This window comes from Labrus bergylta, chromosome 17 (genome assembly GCF_963930695.1).
Source record: "Labrus bergylta chromosome 17, fLabBer1.1, whole genome shotgun sequence".
In the NCBI taxonomy this organism is placed as follows: domain Eukaryota; kingdom Metazoa; phylum Chordata; class Actinopteri; order Labriformes; family Labridae; genus Labrus; species Labrus bergylta.
Genome location: NC_089211.1, coordinates 2,829,130 through 2,845,001, shown reverse-complemented (window position 1 = coordinate 2,845,001; position 15,872 = coordinate 2,829,130). Strand labels below are relative to the sequence as shown.

Below are 15,872 nucleotides of genomic sequence, written 5' to 3'. Positions count from 1 at the left end.
AGAGAAATATTGGAGATGGATTTAAAAAATTGGAGAGAGGTAAGAACACAGAAAAGTTTCAAAACCGATGCAGAGCTGGTTAAACACTAAAGCTACAGAGTCCACGACATGGCAACTTGGGTGTACATCAACTCTAGTGAGGAGGGGGGGGCGCTCTCTCCAATGTTTAGAATTTGGGCTGCAGTACCCATTTTAAACACTAGGTGTCAGAGTAACATATTGCTCCTTTAAAGTCTTTCTGAACAGTCCTGCTGTGCGTTAGATTATTCTGATTTTGGCTGCATTTATAATCCCATAAAACTCCAGTCACTTTTTTCTCTTGCAGCCTTAACTGTCCTTCAATATATGTCTCATGAAATGTTCATTTCACCTTCATGTTCCAGATTGCAGCAACACATCATCGATGACATCAGAACTATTCTTGTATTTGACTTCAGCTTGTATGTTAAAATAATCTAGTTTTGAATTATTGTTTAATTTAATGTTACAATTAGATTTACCTTTTGAGTTGTATTGATCTTGTGATCAAAATGTGGTTAAAATGTCAAAGCACCATTAGCCTAGTGGTTAGAGTAGTGGCCCCATCTACAGAGGCTGTAGTCCTCCAAGCGGGCGGCCCGTGTGCGGGAAACCGCATTTCATTACCCACTCTCTCTGCCCTGATTTCTGACTCTGTCCTGTCAATAAAAAGCTTTTTAAAACAAGTAAAATGTGAAAATATTTTGGCTCTTTTCTACATCACACTAAATTATGTGGAAAACTTTGACATTTTGCCCCATTTGCTCATCACACACCAGAGGAAAGGGTTACAGTCAGACTAGAATAACTTTTAAAAAAAAAAAGACTGAAAAAAAACCTGAATCAGTTAGTTTAATTGTCTGAATTGTTCAAGTGTTTAAGGAACAAGTTGTGGTTGTTGCTCAGCAGTGACCATCACTGCATCAGGCCAAGAAAAATCTTCTCTGTTTGTATTTGGATTTAACTTTACAAACTTAATGAGTGGGCGTTGTGGGTGGTGATGACATTTAGTTACCTTTGAAAAACTTAAAAATCAAAGTTAAAGATCCAACATCCTCACTCACACTACAGTAAGTGCAATATTTTCAAATATTTCTAGAACTTGTCACTGCTGAATATATTTGACTACAATTTTTTCTTTTAATATTCCCTCTGAGATTCATGTCTGTTTGCTAATCTGTCAATGTGACCATATTTCTGTTCAGTTCATTAAGCTTTGACACTCTTAAAATATGTGTTGGACCTTTACCATGTTACATGTAATCCTATTTTACTGACATTGGACTGTCCTGCATTACTTTTGCATTAGACTGGTGGTTGAAAAAAACCAAGTGCACTCACTTACTACTCAATTTCCAGGTAAAGTGTTCACATTTTCTGCTACTTTATTTCAATGTCAGCAGACTTCACAGTACATGTTGTACATTAGTGTGGCAGCTGTAGTTCAGATTCACTTTTATGTTTGAAACCTTTGAATAAAATCACCTCTGAAGAGAGGCTAGAATGTAAAAGTTGTAGACTTTTTCCATACACATCCCACAGGGTAAAAAAAAAACACTGAGTGCTATTCTGTGCACACAGTTTGGATGTGATCAACTTCAAGCTCTTTCAAAGCTGAAACTCAGCACTTTAAATTCATAGTCAGTGTTAATTTCATGACCAGTGAACAAGTTCACAGTGTGCTGGAGTAAAAAAGAAAAACAATCTAACGTTTCTTGTCAAAGTAGGAAATGGTTTCAGATAGAAATGATACCGTACCTCCCACCACGTCGTGTCAGGATCTCCCTTCAGAAGTTCAATAAAATCTCCTGTTTGGAAACAGAGCGGCGTCTTCCCCGTAGCTGCTGGTGTGCCGTGGTAGTTCCTCACTGCCACCATCTTGGGACCTGGAAACACGGACAAGGGTTTGGCCTTAAGTACAACTAAAGGTATGGGAAGCGTCCTTTAAAAGGGGAAAATAGATCTGACAACACATCTTAAGTTGAGAGTGTAGCTCTATGTAGTGTGGATTTGCATAAAAATGTGACAAAGTGATACAGGCTGGAATAAGAAAAGACTGTTTTTGCATAAAATGTTGCCCACTCAGTGCTGCACTGGTCTAAAGTACACAAAGTAAACCACAACATCCTGCTTTCAAATCTGTGCCAGGACCTTTGCACGGTATCCATTTCCCTGTCTTCTTTGGTACAAATATTCATAATAACAAAAACAATCTTGTGAAAAAACAACTTAGTCATTTCCAACAATATCTCCAGACTGAACATGTCGTATTCATTTTAATTAATGTAGACCAACTTTGATATCCATCTTACGTCGAAGGTGTACATGTTTTTGAATATTGAAACACATTTAAGGTATATAACACATCTTTTATTTGTCATGTTTGCACTGCCACCCACTCTACATGGAACGTAATGTTGCTTTGGTTATGTGTGCTGGATCTATCCACTAGATGGCAGTACAGCACTGTGCTGCTCAATAACAGCACAGTCCAGAACAAACTCGTTATCTGACAGCTGATCAAAGACTTCTCCATCATGTGTTGCTGCTCTTACCTGATGATAGCCCGGGTTCCTGTTAGGGATAAAACAAAGATCAACAACAAGATTTCAAACAAAAGTGTCACTTTCACAGGAGAGATTATACATCTTAAAGATGAACACTGCAGTGAGAGGATGGTAATTATGATTGCAAATGTAAGACTAATACTGTATTTTTTTAAGGTTTATATTTAGGCCTTTGTTTAGAGACAGGACAGTGGATAGAGTCAGAAATCGGGGAGAGAAGGAGAGAGGGGGGATAACATGCAGGAAAGGAGCCACAGGTTGGATTTGATCTTGGGCCGCCCGCCTGGTGGACTACAGCCCCTGCAACATGGGGCCCGCACAAACCACCAGACCACTGGCGCCAACGAATACAGTCTTTTGACTAATAGAAGATCTACTTACCAAGTCCAGAGGATCTGAAAGGAGACAAAAGAAACAGTGTCAGAGAGGGTTCATAACTAGTCTGACAAACCATCGAGCTAAACAAAACTTTTGACCACGGCAGCTGTCTTAATCTGTGTCAGGGCTTCATAAGACTCTTAACTTCTGCATGTAATACACCAAGATATTGTTAGTTTAACTTTGTTTTGTTCCTGTGTCGTTACAGACTAATCCAGTATATGACTGGGGATTGACAAGCCTCCATTACTGCAGCTGTGTTTACCTACAACATATGCAGGTTTGAATGTGAGCTGTCCAAATAAGTGAATTATTTTATACTTTTAACAAATAGCCTAGCTTTCTAAAATTTTCTGTGTTACTTTACTTTTGACAAGGATGTATCAGGAAGAACCTGAGGAACTCCCAGCTGATCTAACACTTGTGCCAAACTTAAACATTGGAAAAAAATTAGAGTGCTTCATACAAAAGCCTGTAGTTCATAAAACATGACTCGTACATGGGGCGCTTGCAGGCTAAACCACTAGCCTGTCTGCGCCCCATCCAGTGTTTGTAATCCAACTATATCTATGTTTCTGTCACAGTCAGCATCTGACGTTGAGTTGCCACCACACTTATGGTGACCACCACAAGATAGCAGCGGCCAGACATCGGCCATTGGAGTCCTTTATTAAGAATTAAATGCTGGATGAAGCCGTCAGACTTAAGGAGCCAAAACTTTTAGCTCTTTTTAATTCATTCTTCACATTCCCAGTCAGTGCCGCTACTGTTATTAGTTTTGTTAATACAGTGATTACTTACAGTAACTGAATGTGTTTACTGAATTGAATCTACACAGCCATTAGGAGTGGTAGTTCTTCAAACACCTAAGAGAATACTTTTGGCAGGCACATTAAAAACTCGAATTGAAAGTAATAATCTTGACCCAAAGTGAGAAAGTCACAAACAGGAAAATAAGGCAAACAAAACAAAAAAGACAAAAAATGCTGGGTGAACCTGAGGAAGCTACACGTAAAACACGTTGTTCGCTCACAATAAAGTTACAGTAAAGTCATTTTCAGTGTGCCACAGATTATTGATGTATTTTTCATTGTATGTTCCTGCAACCGAGCGGTACCTGAGAACGTAGGTTGCAGTGCACAGGGCACCCCGCTGGTCATTATTTTTACATTTGTTGGTGTAATTAAAATTGCTAACAAGTCTACATATGGAAGTCATCATAATGAGACACAGAGAGGCTTTTTTTCACATTAAAGCCATAAAAGGTTTGAAACACTGGGTTTAATTAACAGAAACAATACCTGCTGTGAAGGCTGGGCCACATTTCTGTTTATACTTCCTATAAATCCCAAGTTGTAGATTTTTCTTCACTGGTACAAAACTCAGTGAAATACATCACAAAGTAGTCCCACTGTCCCAAAGGAAAGCTAACCCGAATGAACCCACCCCCTATTTTTGTGTTAGATAAAGTAACTTAAAAGCAGACTGGTGCTCAGGTAGATTGAAATGGACAGAAATATATTTTAAAAAATCAGTGGGGATTATATATATATATATATATATATATATATATATATTTTAAATCGCAATATCAAAACCATCAATGATGCTTCTTTTTCCTGCATCAACAGTTTACTGTATCACTTTGTGTCTTTATATGCACCCTCCAAAATAAGGATCTCTATAGGTGTTACAGCTAAAAGATTACAGGAAACACTTACTGATTTTACAGATGGTGATGACTTCCAGACACTCTTTGTGTGCTCCTGTTCCACAGCGAGAGCAGTAATAGCCCTGGTAGAAGATACCCCTGGAGGGAACACACACACAAACACACATACATTAGTAATGCAAACAGGAAGTGTCTCAGACACAAATTCACTTTATTGTAAGAACAACACACAAGGGGAGCTGCAGTTTGTTACAATAAGCCTGCAACTGTGCACACACATGATCCATCATTTCCACTCGTCGATCCTTTAAAATCACAGAATCAACCTGCTCCATTAAAGGCTGTGCACTGCAGCACTGTATTTGTTACAGATACAGTAACACTGCATGCATTGCACACTGCCATGTCGAATAGTGAGTGCCATAAATCACGATGGGATCTGCTGGGGCTGCAGCAGTAATTAGCATCTAGCAGGGAGTGCTAACGCTGGTCCCTGCTTCCAGTGGCTCAGTGAATTTAGGTCAGCCAGGCCATGAAATTTGTGGGTCAATACACAGAGTGGAGTTTAGTGCGCTGACTGTAATAGAGGTGAAAGTGGTGATTCAGTGACACGGGTTGTACCCTGCTGAAGTGGAGCAGCACTCTCACACAGGAGGAGGTTTGCTCAGGGACAGAGTGGATGGATGGGAATGTTTAAAAATAACATCAGAGTCTCAGTCACACTCAGTGGGACATTCTCCAAAGATGACTTTAACACTAATGAGGGGCTACGTTAGCCAAAAAGCAAGTTCCCTCTGTGATTTAAGTCTGTTTGTTTGTCTGTTGCTGTCCAAATGTGGCTGAATTTCTCTTTAGTTAAGAGCTTAAGCTCTGTTTGATCTTAGTTACTAGCAACATTAAATACTACAACTATTCAAAATGTCCTGTACTATATTACTGTTGCTATGTTGCGTTGGCTGTGAAAGAAACACAGGTGCACATTTTAGGTACAATTTTTCTAATTTCTGTTGCTTTATATTTGATCTGCACTGCAATTCACATGTCAATATGTAAATATTGACATGTAAATATTGACATGGCTTTTTTTAATAATATATATATATATATATATATATATATACACGTGTGTGTGTGTGTGCAGTTAATCTGTTATTATTAATTTGAAGAGAAAAACTTGTGAACTTGTGATAAACAGTTAATGGTTCGTCTTTTGGCTTAAATGTAACTAATGTTGTTGTAAATACTTTCTACCTGCAGGGTGCAGTATTGGGAAAGAAAGCTGACATTTGGGGACATCCCTATGAATGAGATTGTGGAAAGTCTTTTAAGCACTTCTCCTAGAGCAGAAGTGATACAGTATGAACTGCAAACATTACTTAAAAAGACTGACAACCGTGTAGCTGTTATTTATTCGTAAATTAATGTACTGTAACCATACAGCTTTCATCTGCAGAGGTGCTGTGTTTTATTTAATTTCTAACCTCAAATCTGGGTTTCCCTTTGCACCAAGCTGAGCTGTTTCCTCCCCCTGCTTTCCTGTGCTAAGCTAAGTGAGCAGGTGTCTATGGTAACACCACAGGCATGAGAAAGCTAACTATCTTCTTCTAAAGCCTGTTCCCAAAACACAGACATTTCTGCTATTGAAAAATATTTCAGTGCAGGACTTTTCTTTTTAAATAAAGATTGCTCATATAAAAAACATAAAGTGTTTTGAAACTGAACATTGTTGGATATTTCATATTCCCTGGAAAGTCTGGAGGAGGGAGCATTTATTATTCATTGTAGAACAGGAACGTGCTGTGATGCAGCAGTGGAGTTATCCAGGTCGTTACCTGAGGAGCATCTTGCAGGCTCGACAGTTGGTGTTCTTATCAAATGTGTGCATTTGGAAGTTATGCTGATTGGCTGTGGCTCTCTCTGGCTTGATGTTGGACCTAGTGACGTAAAGAACAAAACATGACGGACACTGATTGTTTGTTGGGTGTTAAATTCACTGGACAAGCAAAATAGACACTGAATCAAAGTTGAAAATTACACATATTCGCATAGCTGATTTTGACTCCATCATGTAACGATACTCACATGGCCATGTCAAACTGCTCCATCCACTTCCTCTTTGTCTCCTCAGTTTTACAAAAGAACTGGAAGCCCTGCTTCCCTTGCAGGTGGATCAGGTAAAAACCATATGACCACTGCAGAGAAAAAGTGAGTGAGGAACAGATGGCAGAGATATATATGGATGGCGATGACAGAGACAGGCACAGAAGCTTGTGATACCTGAATAAATATGTACAAAAGCATATTGCAATTACAATCGCATTATAATTTAGAACTAACAGACGCTCCACATGCTTTAGCGATGAATCTGACTAAAAGCTGGAGGGCAAGTCAAAGAGCCGGTTGGTGCCAACAATCACACCCAACAACACCATTGCCAAAAATAGGCCACTATGAGAAGATGAGAGAAATAAAAAAGGGTCAGTTGAGCTTACCATTTTTCCGCTTGACTGGTAAGCATGCAAAAAGAAAGACACCAGAGAAAGACCCAGTTACACATGCAAACATGGAGAGACACATGCAGATTCAAACTCAAAAAAAAAAAAAAAAGCCATGTTAGACTGTCGGCGTGATGCTCTGCAGGACGATTTCATGAATTCTAAATGACCTTCATTTCATTTACATGGTCGTTCAAGCACGGACAGGCACAATGCAGATCTAACACTTCAATGCATTACTCATAAATTCCATATCTGAAATTACCATCAACACGCTGCTTCAGCTCAAGGGCAACATTTGTAATGATTACACAGGAGGTTTCATCACCTGCACGAGCAAGGCTGCCTTTACAAAGATCTCAGCGTGTAAGAAATGATCTGGTTCCATTTTTACATCGAGTACCATTCTTACCTTTTTCATGTCTCTGTTGTTCATTGGGTCGTCTGACATTTTATATGACTGCAGTTCAATAATCTCTTTGAGCTCATAGCTGTAGCCTTTCCTCTTGCAGACTATGACCACTTTATCGAACAGGAATATATACCTGAAGACATGGACAACCAAACATAAATATTCATTGTTAATGTTTGCAGTGACAGCACGTCTTAATTTGGACTCATTTATTTCCGGGTGGACTTTCTGTACAGTTCAACTCACCGATCCTGTTTCGTTCGGTTGACGATGGAGCACACCTTCAGTTCTCCATCTATCTTTGGCCTCCCGTACTCCTCCAGTTTCACCTGCTGCTTAGGTCACAATCACACACAGAATGACAACTCACTGTCAACTACAACGTCTACATTTAATGAGGAACCATTCATAATTCAGCTACCCTTGAATGTCAGAGAGAATCCATACAGATATACAGAAGGATAAAACTTGAGAACTTTGAGAAGTTGTTTAGTCCATATGTTGCCATGTACACATTATATATGTAAATTAATCATTGGCCATTAATAGCAAACCATGGGAACCAACTAGAGCAGCTGAGTAGGAGTCGATGTGAAAAAAGAAAGAAGTGACTGAAAGTCAAAGAAACCAAACCCAGGAGAGCGTTGTGAAGACAAATATGGGAAATAAACTTGAGTCTAGACTGTACATAAATTCTCTTGTTCATGTTCTGCAACATAATGTATTGAGGACATTTCACCGTCAGTGGATCATGACAGGTGGAAACAAAATGATGCCATTTCTTGAGCAGAGGAACCAAAAGTTGACATATTCAACAATGGGTTACAGCTCTGTGATACTTAGTGACTAATCACCTTGACAAACTTTAAATCCCAGCCTGTTGATTGCATTGGTCGTGGTGTATTACTGTTGGGTTCTTGTGTTCCTGGGTTCTTATGATGGTTCTTATGATGGTTGGGTTATATATGTCTGGTTGTGTATCGTGCATTTTGGGTTCTTTTCTGTTGAATTGTATTTAATTATTTTTGGTATTTTGCATCTGTTATATTCTTACTGTTGTTAATGTTTTTCTGTGTTTGGTTTAGTTTGCTTTGTTCTTGCTGTTTGTCAAAGCACTTTGTAAACCTGTGTTTTTAAAAGGTGCTATATAAATAAAGTTATTATTATTATTATTATTATTAGTTCCTAAAAACAAAGAAAACTGACTTCTAGATAAGATGTCAAGTCTTGCATTATAAATGACGATAGAGGCTGGAAAATTGAATTACCAATGGGGACGTATGATTCCAAATTCAAAAAGACAAAGTTGGAAGCATTAAAAGAATGTGGTTTCTGACATCAATCTCATAAAGCAGTGGGTTGAGTATTGCAATTGCAGCAACATTGCAGTTATTTGTGAGCTTCAGAGATGTTGACAGGTTCTCTAGATATTCTAGCTTTGGTTGAAAGAACAAGGCTAGCTGCTTCTAGTCTCTCTGCCAAAAAACTCAGTAGCTGCGAGCTGTAGCTTCATGTTCAGCAGTCCCATGTTATCACTGTCAAAGAAGCAAATAAGCCTTTTTTCCCCCTAATATTACAACAAATTCCTCAAAAAAATGTGTCTTCAGGGCAAAGATGGCCTAGCGGCCAAAGCCAAAGCAAAATAAATCTTAGAAGGAAATAAGATTAAGATACAAAGAAACAATGAGTGAGAGTGTGTGTTTTTATGAGAATACACTTTTTTCGAAAATAAAGGTCACAATTTTCACCATTAAGTTGTTGCTAATTAGCATGCTAGTTAAGCGTACCTGCTTCTTATTTCTCATTATTAAGTGCTTATTAGGACTTTACTCTTCATGACCATAGTCTATAGTTTAAAGGCCATTAACTAATAGTTTGCCCTCAATACCCCCTCATTTTATTTGCTTATTGATAGTGAGTTAGGAAAGTGTTATACATGAATAATCTTAATAGCTTTTGCTAACTTCTACTTTATAAGAGAAATACTAAGCAAAGCATATTAAGGACATAATTCAACAACTTCCTAACTTACTATCAATAAGCAGTAATGAACTCTTAGTTAACGACCTTTTAGCTATAGACTAGGGTCATGTAGAATGTAGAAGGTACCAATAAGCGCTTAATAATGACTAATAAGCAGCCAGTATGCTACTAATTAGCATGCTAATTTGCGAGTTAATGGTGAACATTATGACCTTTATTTAAAGTGTTACCGATTACGCTCATGATCGCATTTTTCCAGCTCCTTACAAACCAGTCAACAAGGTCTAAAAGTATCATGTGAAATTGTCAGTTTTGTACCAACTAATGCACATAAAAGCGTGTTCAAGTACGATTCCATCATCAATCAATAGAAGCCGATTCAGTTGAGTTGAGTTTCAACGCCTTTAAACATGCTTCAAGTCAAACTGTTGGAAAACGTCTCCTCTTGATAAGAAAAGGATATGACAGAGGAGTCCACAGTACTTACAAGATTCTCTATTGAACTTTGGAATTCACTGATTTTCTTCAGTGTCTCGTTGTCCCTCTTGACTTCGTTGATGTACATGGCCAGATCCTGTGAGAGAAACGCAAACGTTCTTACAGCCTTCAACTCAAAATCTTTCTGACATCTGTCATATCATGCTAGGTTTACACTCCTTAGAGGCACAGTCGCTGTTAGAAACTACTTATACAGCTATGGCTTTGAGCACTGTGGTAGTAGTTATGCAATATTCTTTGAAGCCCACTTATGAACCCACATTCATGCTTATGTGTTACACAGACCTGCATGGCCTCCAGAGACTCCTTTAGTTGTTGCCTCTCTGGTCGGTCAGTTGAGTGACTCAGAAGTTCCTGCAAGAAGCATAGTGAAAACATACATTACACTTCATTGAAACATATCATACCAACAAACTAATGGGCTCTGTTTTGACATGTATAGCTGCTCTTTACTGTGGATGTGACAGTGATGAAGCCACCAACAGCAACACACATAAACAATTAAAGACAAGGGGAAGCCGGAGACTGTGCTAACTATCCCCCGAGATAAAACTCTTTTTCATGGCAACAGATAATGGTAAACATGATTTCATGTTCATACCACTCTGTCCTCCATGTAGGCGATCAATAACAAATATGTTACATTGTTTTGGTTCTGCCTCTTGCCTCTCCCTCTGGCACATTGGGCTGATTTATAAAGTGGATAAAGAATATGGCCGAACACAACAAATAAATTAACTTCGAAAAATGGTGTCATGAAATTCTTTATAGTTTATTTAAATAAAAATGAAATGGTGCCAGCTGTCCTACCAGTTGGCAAATCCAATAAGCTGTGCTTTGGAAATCCAAAGTGACACATAATCAAATTGCTGTACTTTTTAAAACGCTCATTGAGATACAAGATCTCTATTACAAGAGAATCTTGGCCAAGACAGCAGGATTAAAGTTTCAGACGAAGAACAAGACAGACTCTAAACAAATATTATATAAATCAACAAATCAGAAGCGTTAAACAGAGAAACATTTGCATACAGTCATCCAATGATCCTTTATCCTGCTTTTAAATCTTCCAAGAGAACTAAAGGCTCTAGTTCAAGGTGACTCCATGGCAAAGACCAAGATGATGGAGCAAACACAATAAAAGCACTTAGTTCAAGGAATGACATACATCATGAGTCCATCAGATTTAAGACTACAGCTGCTGACAGCTTCAGGAATCAGCAGAGAACATACATAAGAAGGCAGTTCATGTAGTATGGCCTTTGAAAGATAACTGTAACAATGCTCCATCCTTCAGTTACACAACGAAGACAAACCTACTACCTCTTACAAGACACAATGATGTGTACCAAAACAATGCTATGACAAAAATAAAGGCAAAAAAACGGGGACGTTTCCAGAGGGGTGGCATGGGCCAACCAAGAAATGTGATTGGCCACCCCAGCTGCCACCCCAAAAATACTGAACTGATTGGCTATTTGCCCTGTCAGAGTCGGGACTTATGTTAAAACCAACTATAACGTCTTTTTTTTGGCAAAGGCTGCTCGTATTTTTTTTACATACCAAAGTAGCATCATTTCCTTTGCTTTTAATTGCAACTGAAAACTTTGCACATCTATTTAATTATCTTATTTTTGTGCCATTCAAAAATTAAGCTAATGTTGCCATTATCTTGTGTTATGAAGTACAAATGATTGGTGAGGTCAGAAAAGGTAAACAGTTATTTCTTTGACTTTGTTGACACATCCCACTCCAGGCCACCCCTGTATAAGTTAGTGCCCCAGTTGGGCCACTCCAGTCAAAAACATCTGGACATGCACCAGCAAACAGAAGAAACCAACTGTCATTGAGATAAATAATAAATTAAGAGTTTTAGTGTCGCCACAGAATGACACATTTAGCTTACACAGGACATCTTGACAAAGCAGGCTGTGCATCTATGCTTCCTAATTTGTTCTAAATGTTTTATCTCTAAGTCAGCTGTGTTAACACATGCTGAATCTGTTGCTGTATGACAACAGAATGTAGCGTCTCCAATTCAAACTAACTTTCATAAGAGGGTGTGACTCTGTTGATATGACCCCCACTTTACCACCCCTACAGTGCAAGCATCCTGAACTAACAGCGTCACCAGCAGCAGCACCACCACCACCAGCAGCAGCACCACCAGCACCATTTTTAGCATTTGAGCAGGGGGGTACAACATGCTGCTGTAAGAACCCATTCACCCAACTTTAGATGAAAGACCAAGATCACATTGGCTTCCTAAAAAACACTGGGAGTTCATCAAACATTCAAAACCCTTCTTGAGGAGAATGACTTATGAGATGATGTCGGTGACTTTATTTAGAGTGCAGCTCTGATACATAAAAGATGACGAGTGACGAGTATTCAGCCCATGACCAAATTGTACAACACTGCTTTGATGAAATCTATACAAAAATCAGCTGAAGATGTGTCCTTAGGCACGACTGGACACACACACTCCCAAACAAGACTTGTCAGTCTGACATGCCCTGCAGCCACAGCACACAGCTGAGTTTTACTACAGAGCTGTGGGAAGCTGTGAAATGGGGTGCGTTTAATCTGATTAGCGCGTGGTTGATTTCACCTCAGTGCCTTGCTGAGACTCCTGCAGTGGCTCCATTCAAACTAATACACAAGAAGCAGCACTCTCTGCATAGTCCCACAATCACCTGACGTAAACACCCGCCTCCAAACCCCCCCCCCCCTGTCCATTACCCACCACCATCATATACTCTGATAAATGCTCAGCACTCATTAACATGCAAAAGTAATCACTGGGATTATTATAGTGGCAGGCGTGTTTTATACATGACCACCAGGAAGAGAGCTTCAGGGAGAAATGTTGGCAGGAAAATAAGAGGTCAGATATATTTTGCAGTTATACATTTGCATATAAGAACAAGCAGAATCCGTGCATGTGTGGAGTTACTGATTATAGTTGGCAGCAGCTTCATTTGCTTTCCAATTATTTAAAAAAAAAGAAAAAAGAAAATCAGCTATATAAATTGTGTGTGCTCAGAATATGCACACGCACAATACAGAAGCTGAAATGATGCCAATGATTTTCATGTCCTCATAATGATTACTGATTTATAATTTCAACTTTAAATTTATTATCCCTGAGGGGGAAACTTGTTCTTAAAGGACACTGGTGTAATTGTTTTACAGAGAAACACTGGCAGAATGCCTTTCCTCGTTTAATTTTTTTTTTTTTACATTTGTGGGCCTTTTTTTGGATTAAACAGCCAATGAGAGACAGGAAATGTTGTAAGGAGAAAGTGGGGGATGACATGAAGCAGCAGAGGAACCAAGACCAAGACCATAGCCTCTGGTCATGGGGTGCGTGCAAAATGACCACTAGGCTACACGGCGCCCCAGAATACCTTGCCTTTTATTGGCTTATCTTTTGTGGCTATTTTGACAAACAAATATGCAGAATTTGAATCAGAGGACAGAACAACATTGAAGGAAACAATTTATGAAAACCAAGTCTGAACCAAAGCACAAGCACAGAGGGGAAAAAACACAAAGCCTAAGCAGTATAGTTCTAAATGTCAGGTAGCAGTGTGTGTTACCGAGGTGACTTTTTAAAGTAATAAAGTGCATTTGACAGTTTCCAAAAGGGCAAAGAGTCGCTGCGCAAATATTTGATGGACTGGCCACGAAAACAACAACAACAAACACACTTCGGAAAGACTAAAAGTCAGTGAAACAATAAAAGAAAAAGGGCAAAACCAGAGGAAAACTATCATCAGTCAAACCTCAGTAACAGACAGAGCCTAACACAGGGTAGTTGTTAAGGTTCAGACTGAATAAACACAGAAATGAATGAATCTAACAAAAAGGAATAACATGATGTTCTGGAAAGGAAATATTCACCTTGAAGTATTGCAAGGCTAAAAGCACTTGTTAAATGGCCTCTACGCTCATAAATAGTAAAGGTCTATTGTTTCATATGTGTAGCCCTAATGTGAAAAACCTAGAGGGAAGTCTATAAGAGACCTTAAAACGTGTTTGAACAATGCTTGTTTTTGAATAGGTAGAAAATCATCACTTGTGTATTTATATTAATTTAACCTTTATTTAACCAGGTAATTCAACATACTTTATTTTTTCTCTTATCTTAGGGTTTATTTAACATTAGGTTTGTATTTATATCAAATTTGTTTTGCCCCCTAAATGAATGAAGTTTTTGCAAGAGTTGCTCAATTTATCCACGCACGCGCACAGACCCAAATACATCGAGTAGCCTACGCCTCCCGTTTTGAAAAGTTACACTTGATATTCCTTTATTTATAGGAGTCCAGCATCAGCAGCAAGCAGCTGTACATTAATGGAGCTGAGTGGGCGGGGGGAGAGATAGATCGTGCACAAGAGAGTGAAATTTTATGAGTAAATGAAAAATTAAATAAAAACAGGTGGGAAATATACCAGCCCAGGTATCGTCTATGTGTGGGAAACACTGATAGTTCATAAAAACTTTGATGCAAATTGATGATTGTTGATGCACCATTATCATGCAACATACATTTTAGTAAAAGGTTTCGAGGAAATGACGCTAACAAGAATTTATCCGACAAACTTTTTTTGTCACAGTGAAACTGGGCCACTGCTCAGATGCATAGTACTGTACATGCTGTGAATTCAAGCTGACTACAGCTTCCTCGAGGAGAAAGGCAAGCTACACAGTTTCAGAGCCTTCTTTCAAGCCTTACTTGAAAGGGGGGGGGGATGAGTGTTTGATAGTTAAAAGGTGGAAAGTAAAGTGTGAAAAAGCCATTTCCATTCCATCTGCTTCAGTCATCAAAGTCATGAAGACTTCCTTTCTTTAAGATCTGTCTGAGAGAAATTCAAAGAGCTGTGATGCAGGCGAAGATGGACAGTGTATTCTGAAACTAAATGATTTGGATATAAATATAAAAAGTGCTTTGCTTTGATGTTTTAGCTTTTTCCCTCTTGTCAATGTTGCAATTAAAAATGGATTGCATTGTAGTTTCTGCTGTGTCGAGATGTCTCCTACCTTCAGTAGTAGGTGATACTTCAGCACCCGCTGCATGGGAACCACCAGCAGATCCTGCAGCTTGAACTTCCCTTCCTGCACTTTCATAGTACATTCCTGCAAAACAATGACACGAGCAGCAGGGAGGTTATTACACATTGCATAACGCTGCATTGCACATTTTTCTGCCCCCAAAAAGCCTTCATTCATTGTTTAATAATTCATTGTGTTTTGTTGCACTGCCATAACTGCTTCCACTCATTCATGGTGCATTCCATTAGCGACAACAAGGCCGGTTTTATTCATTGGGGACACAACAGCTCTGGTGGTGCCAGTCGTTTGTGACGCAGTAATGCTGAACGCTGACTAGGAAATTCTTCTGACTAATGAATATTCCTATAGACGAAGAAAACCGCCTTTTGTAAGATTCATGCTGTAAGGGTCCCTCACATGGTGTGTGCAGTGTGCATTTCTTTATTCACTTTTCTCGAACTGTTGAGTAACAGGAACTGCTTATCCCTCTTCTGGTGTTGGAAAATAGCAGGAAGCTGTTTAACCTGCTCACAGAGAGCGTCTCTTTTCAAAGAGAACATCACATTGTCAACATCCTTATTGATCTCACTATTTTATCAACAACTCTGAGAGCCATCGCTGTAGTCATTAATTCCATCATTACAGAAGTTTGTTAGCTTCTGATCTAGAATCCAGACCAACACGTCCATGGAATAATGACCGAGACGATCAGTCAGTAAAAATAATGTCATAATGTGTTTCATAATGTACTTCACTAAGATTTAACTCAGACATCAAGATAAACAACGAG

At 38.9% G+C, this 15,872-nt stretch overlaps 1 protein-coding gene across 6 annotated transcripts in view; it reads right to left on the bottom strand.

Moving 5' to 3' along the window:
- vav2 (vav 2 guanine nucleotide exchange factor) overlaps positions 1-15,872 on the bottom strand; it is a 236,145-nt gene that overhangs the window by 13,054 nt on the left and 207,219 nt on the right. For 2 of the 6 annotated variants that reach the window (XM_020630586.3, XM_029276751.2), the window contains exons 10-21: positions 15,071-15,166; positions 10,309-10,377; positions 10,013-10,099; positions 7,789-7,877; positions 7,543-7,675; positions 7,128-7,142; positions 6,718-6,827; positions 6,468-6,569; positions 4,685-4,773; positions 2,967-2,980; positions 2,574-2,592; positions 1,777-1,904 (exon numbers count right to left, since the gene is read on the bottom strand). In XM_020630586.3, the coding sequence (XP_020486242.1) occupies positions 1,777-1,904; positions 2,574-2,592; positions 2,967-2,980; positions 4,685-4,773; positions 6,468-6,569; positions 6,718-6,827; positions 7,128-7,142; positions 7,543-7,675; positions 7,789-7,877; positions 10,013-10,099; positions 10,309-10,377; positions 15,071-15,166 (951 nt within the window). The remainder of the gene's footprint in view (positions 1-1,776; positions 1,905-2,573; positions 2,593-2,966; positions 2,981-4,684; positions 4,774-6,467; positions 6,570-6,717; positions 6,828-7,127; positions 7,143-7,542; positions 7,676-7,788; positions 7,878-10,012; positions 10,100-10,308; positions 10,378-15,070; positions 15,167-15,872) is intronic. The other 4 variants (XM_020630587.3, XM_020630589.3, XM_029276749.2 and 1 more) reach the window with 3 other exon arrangements.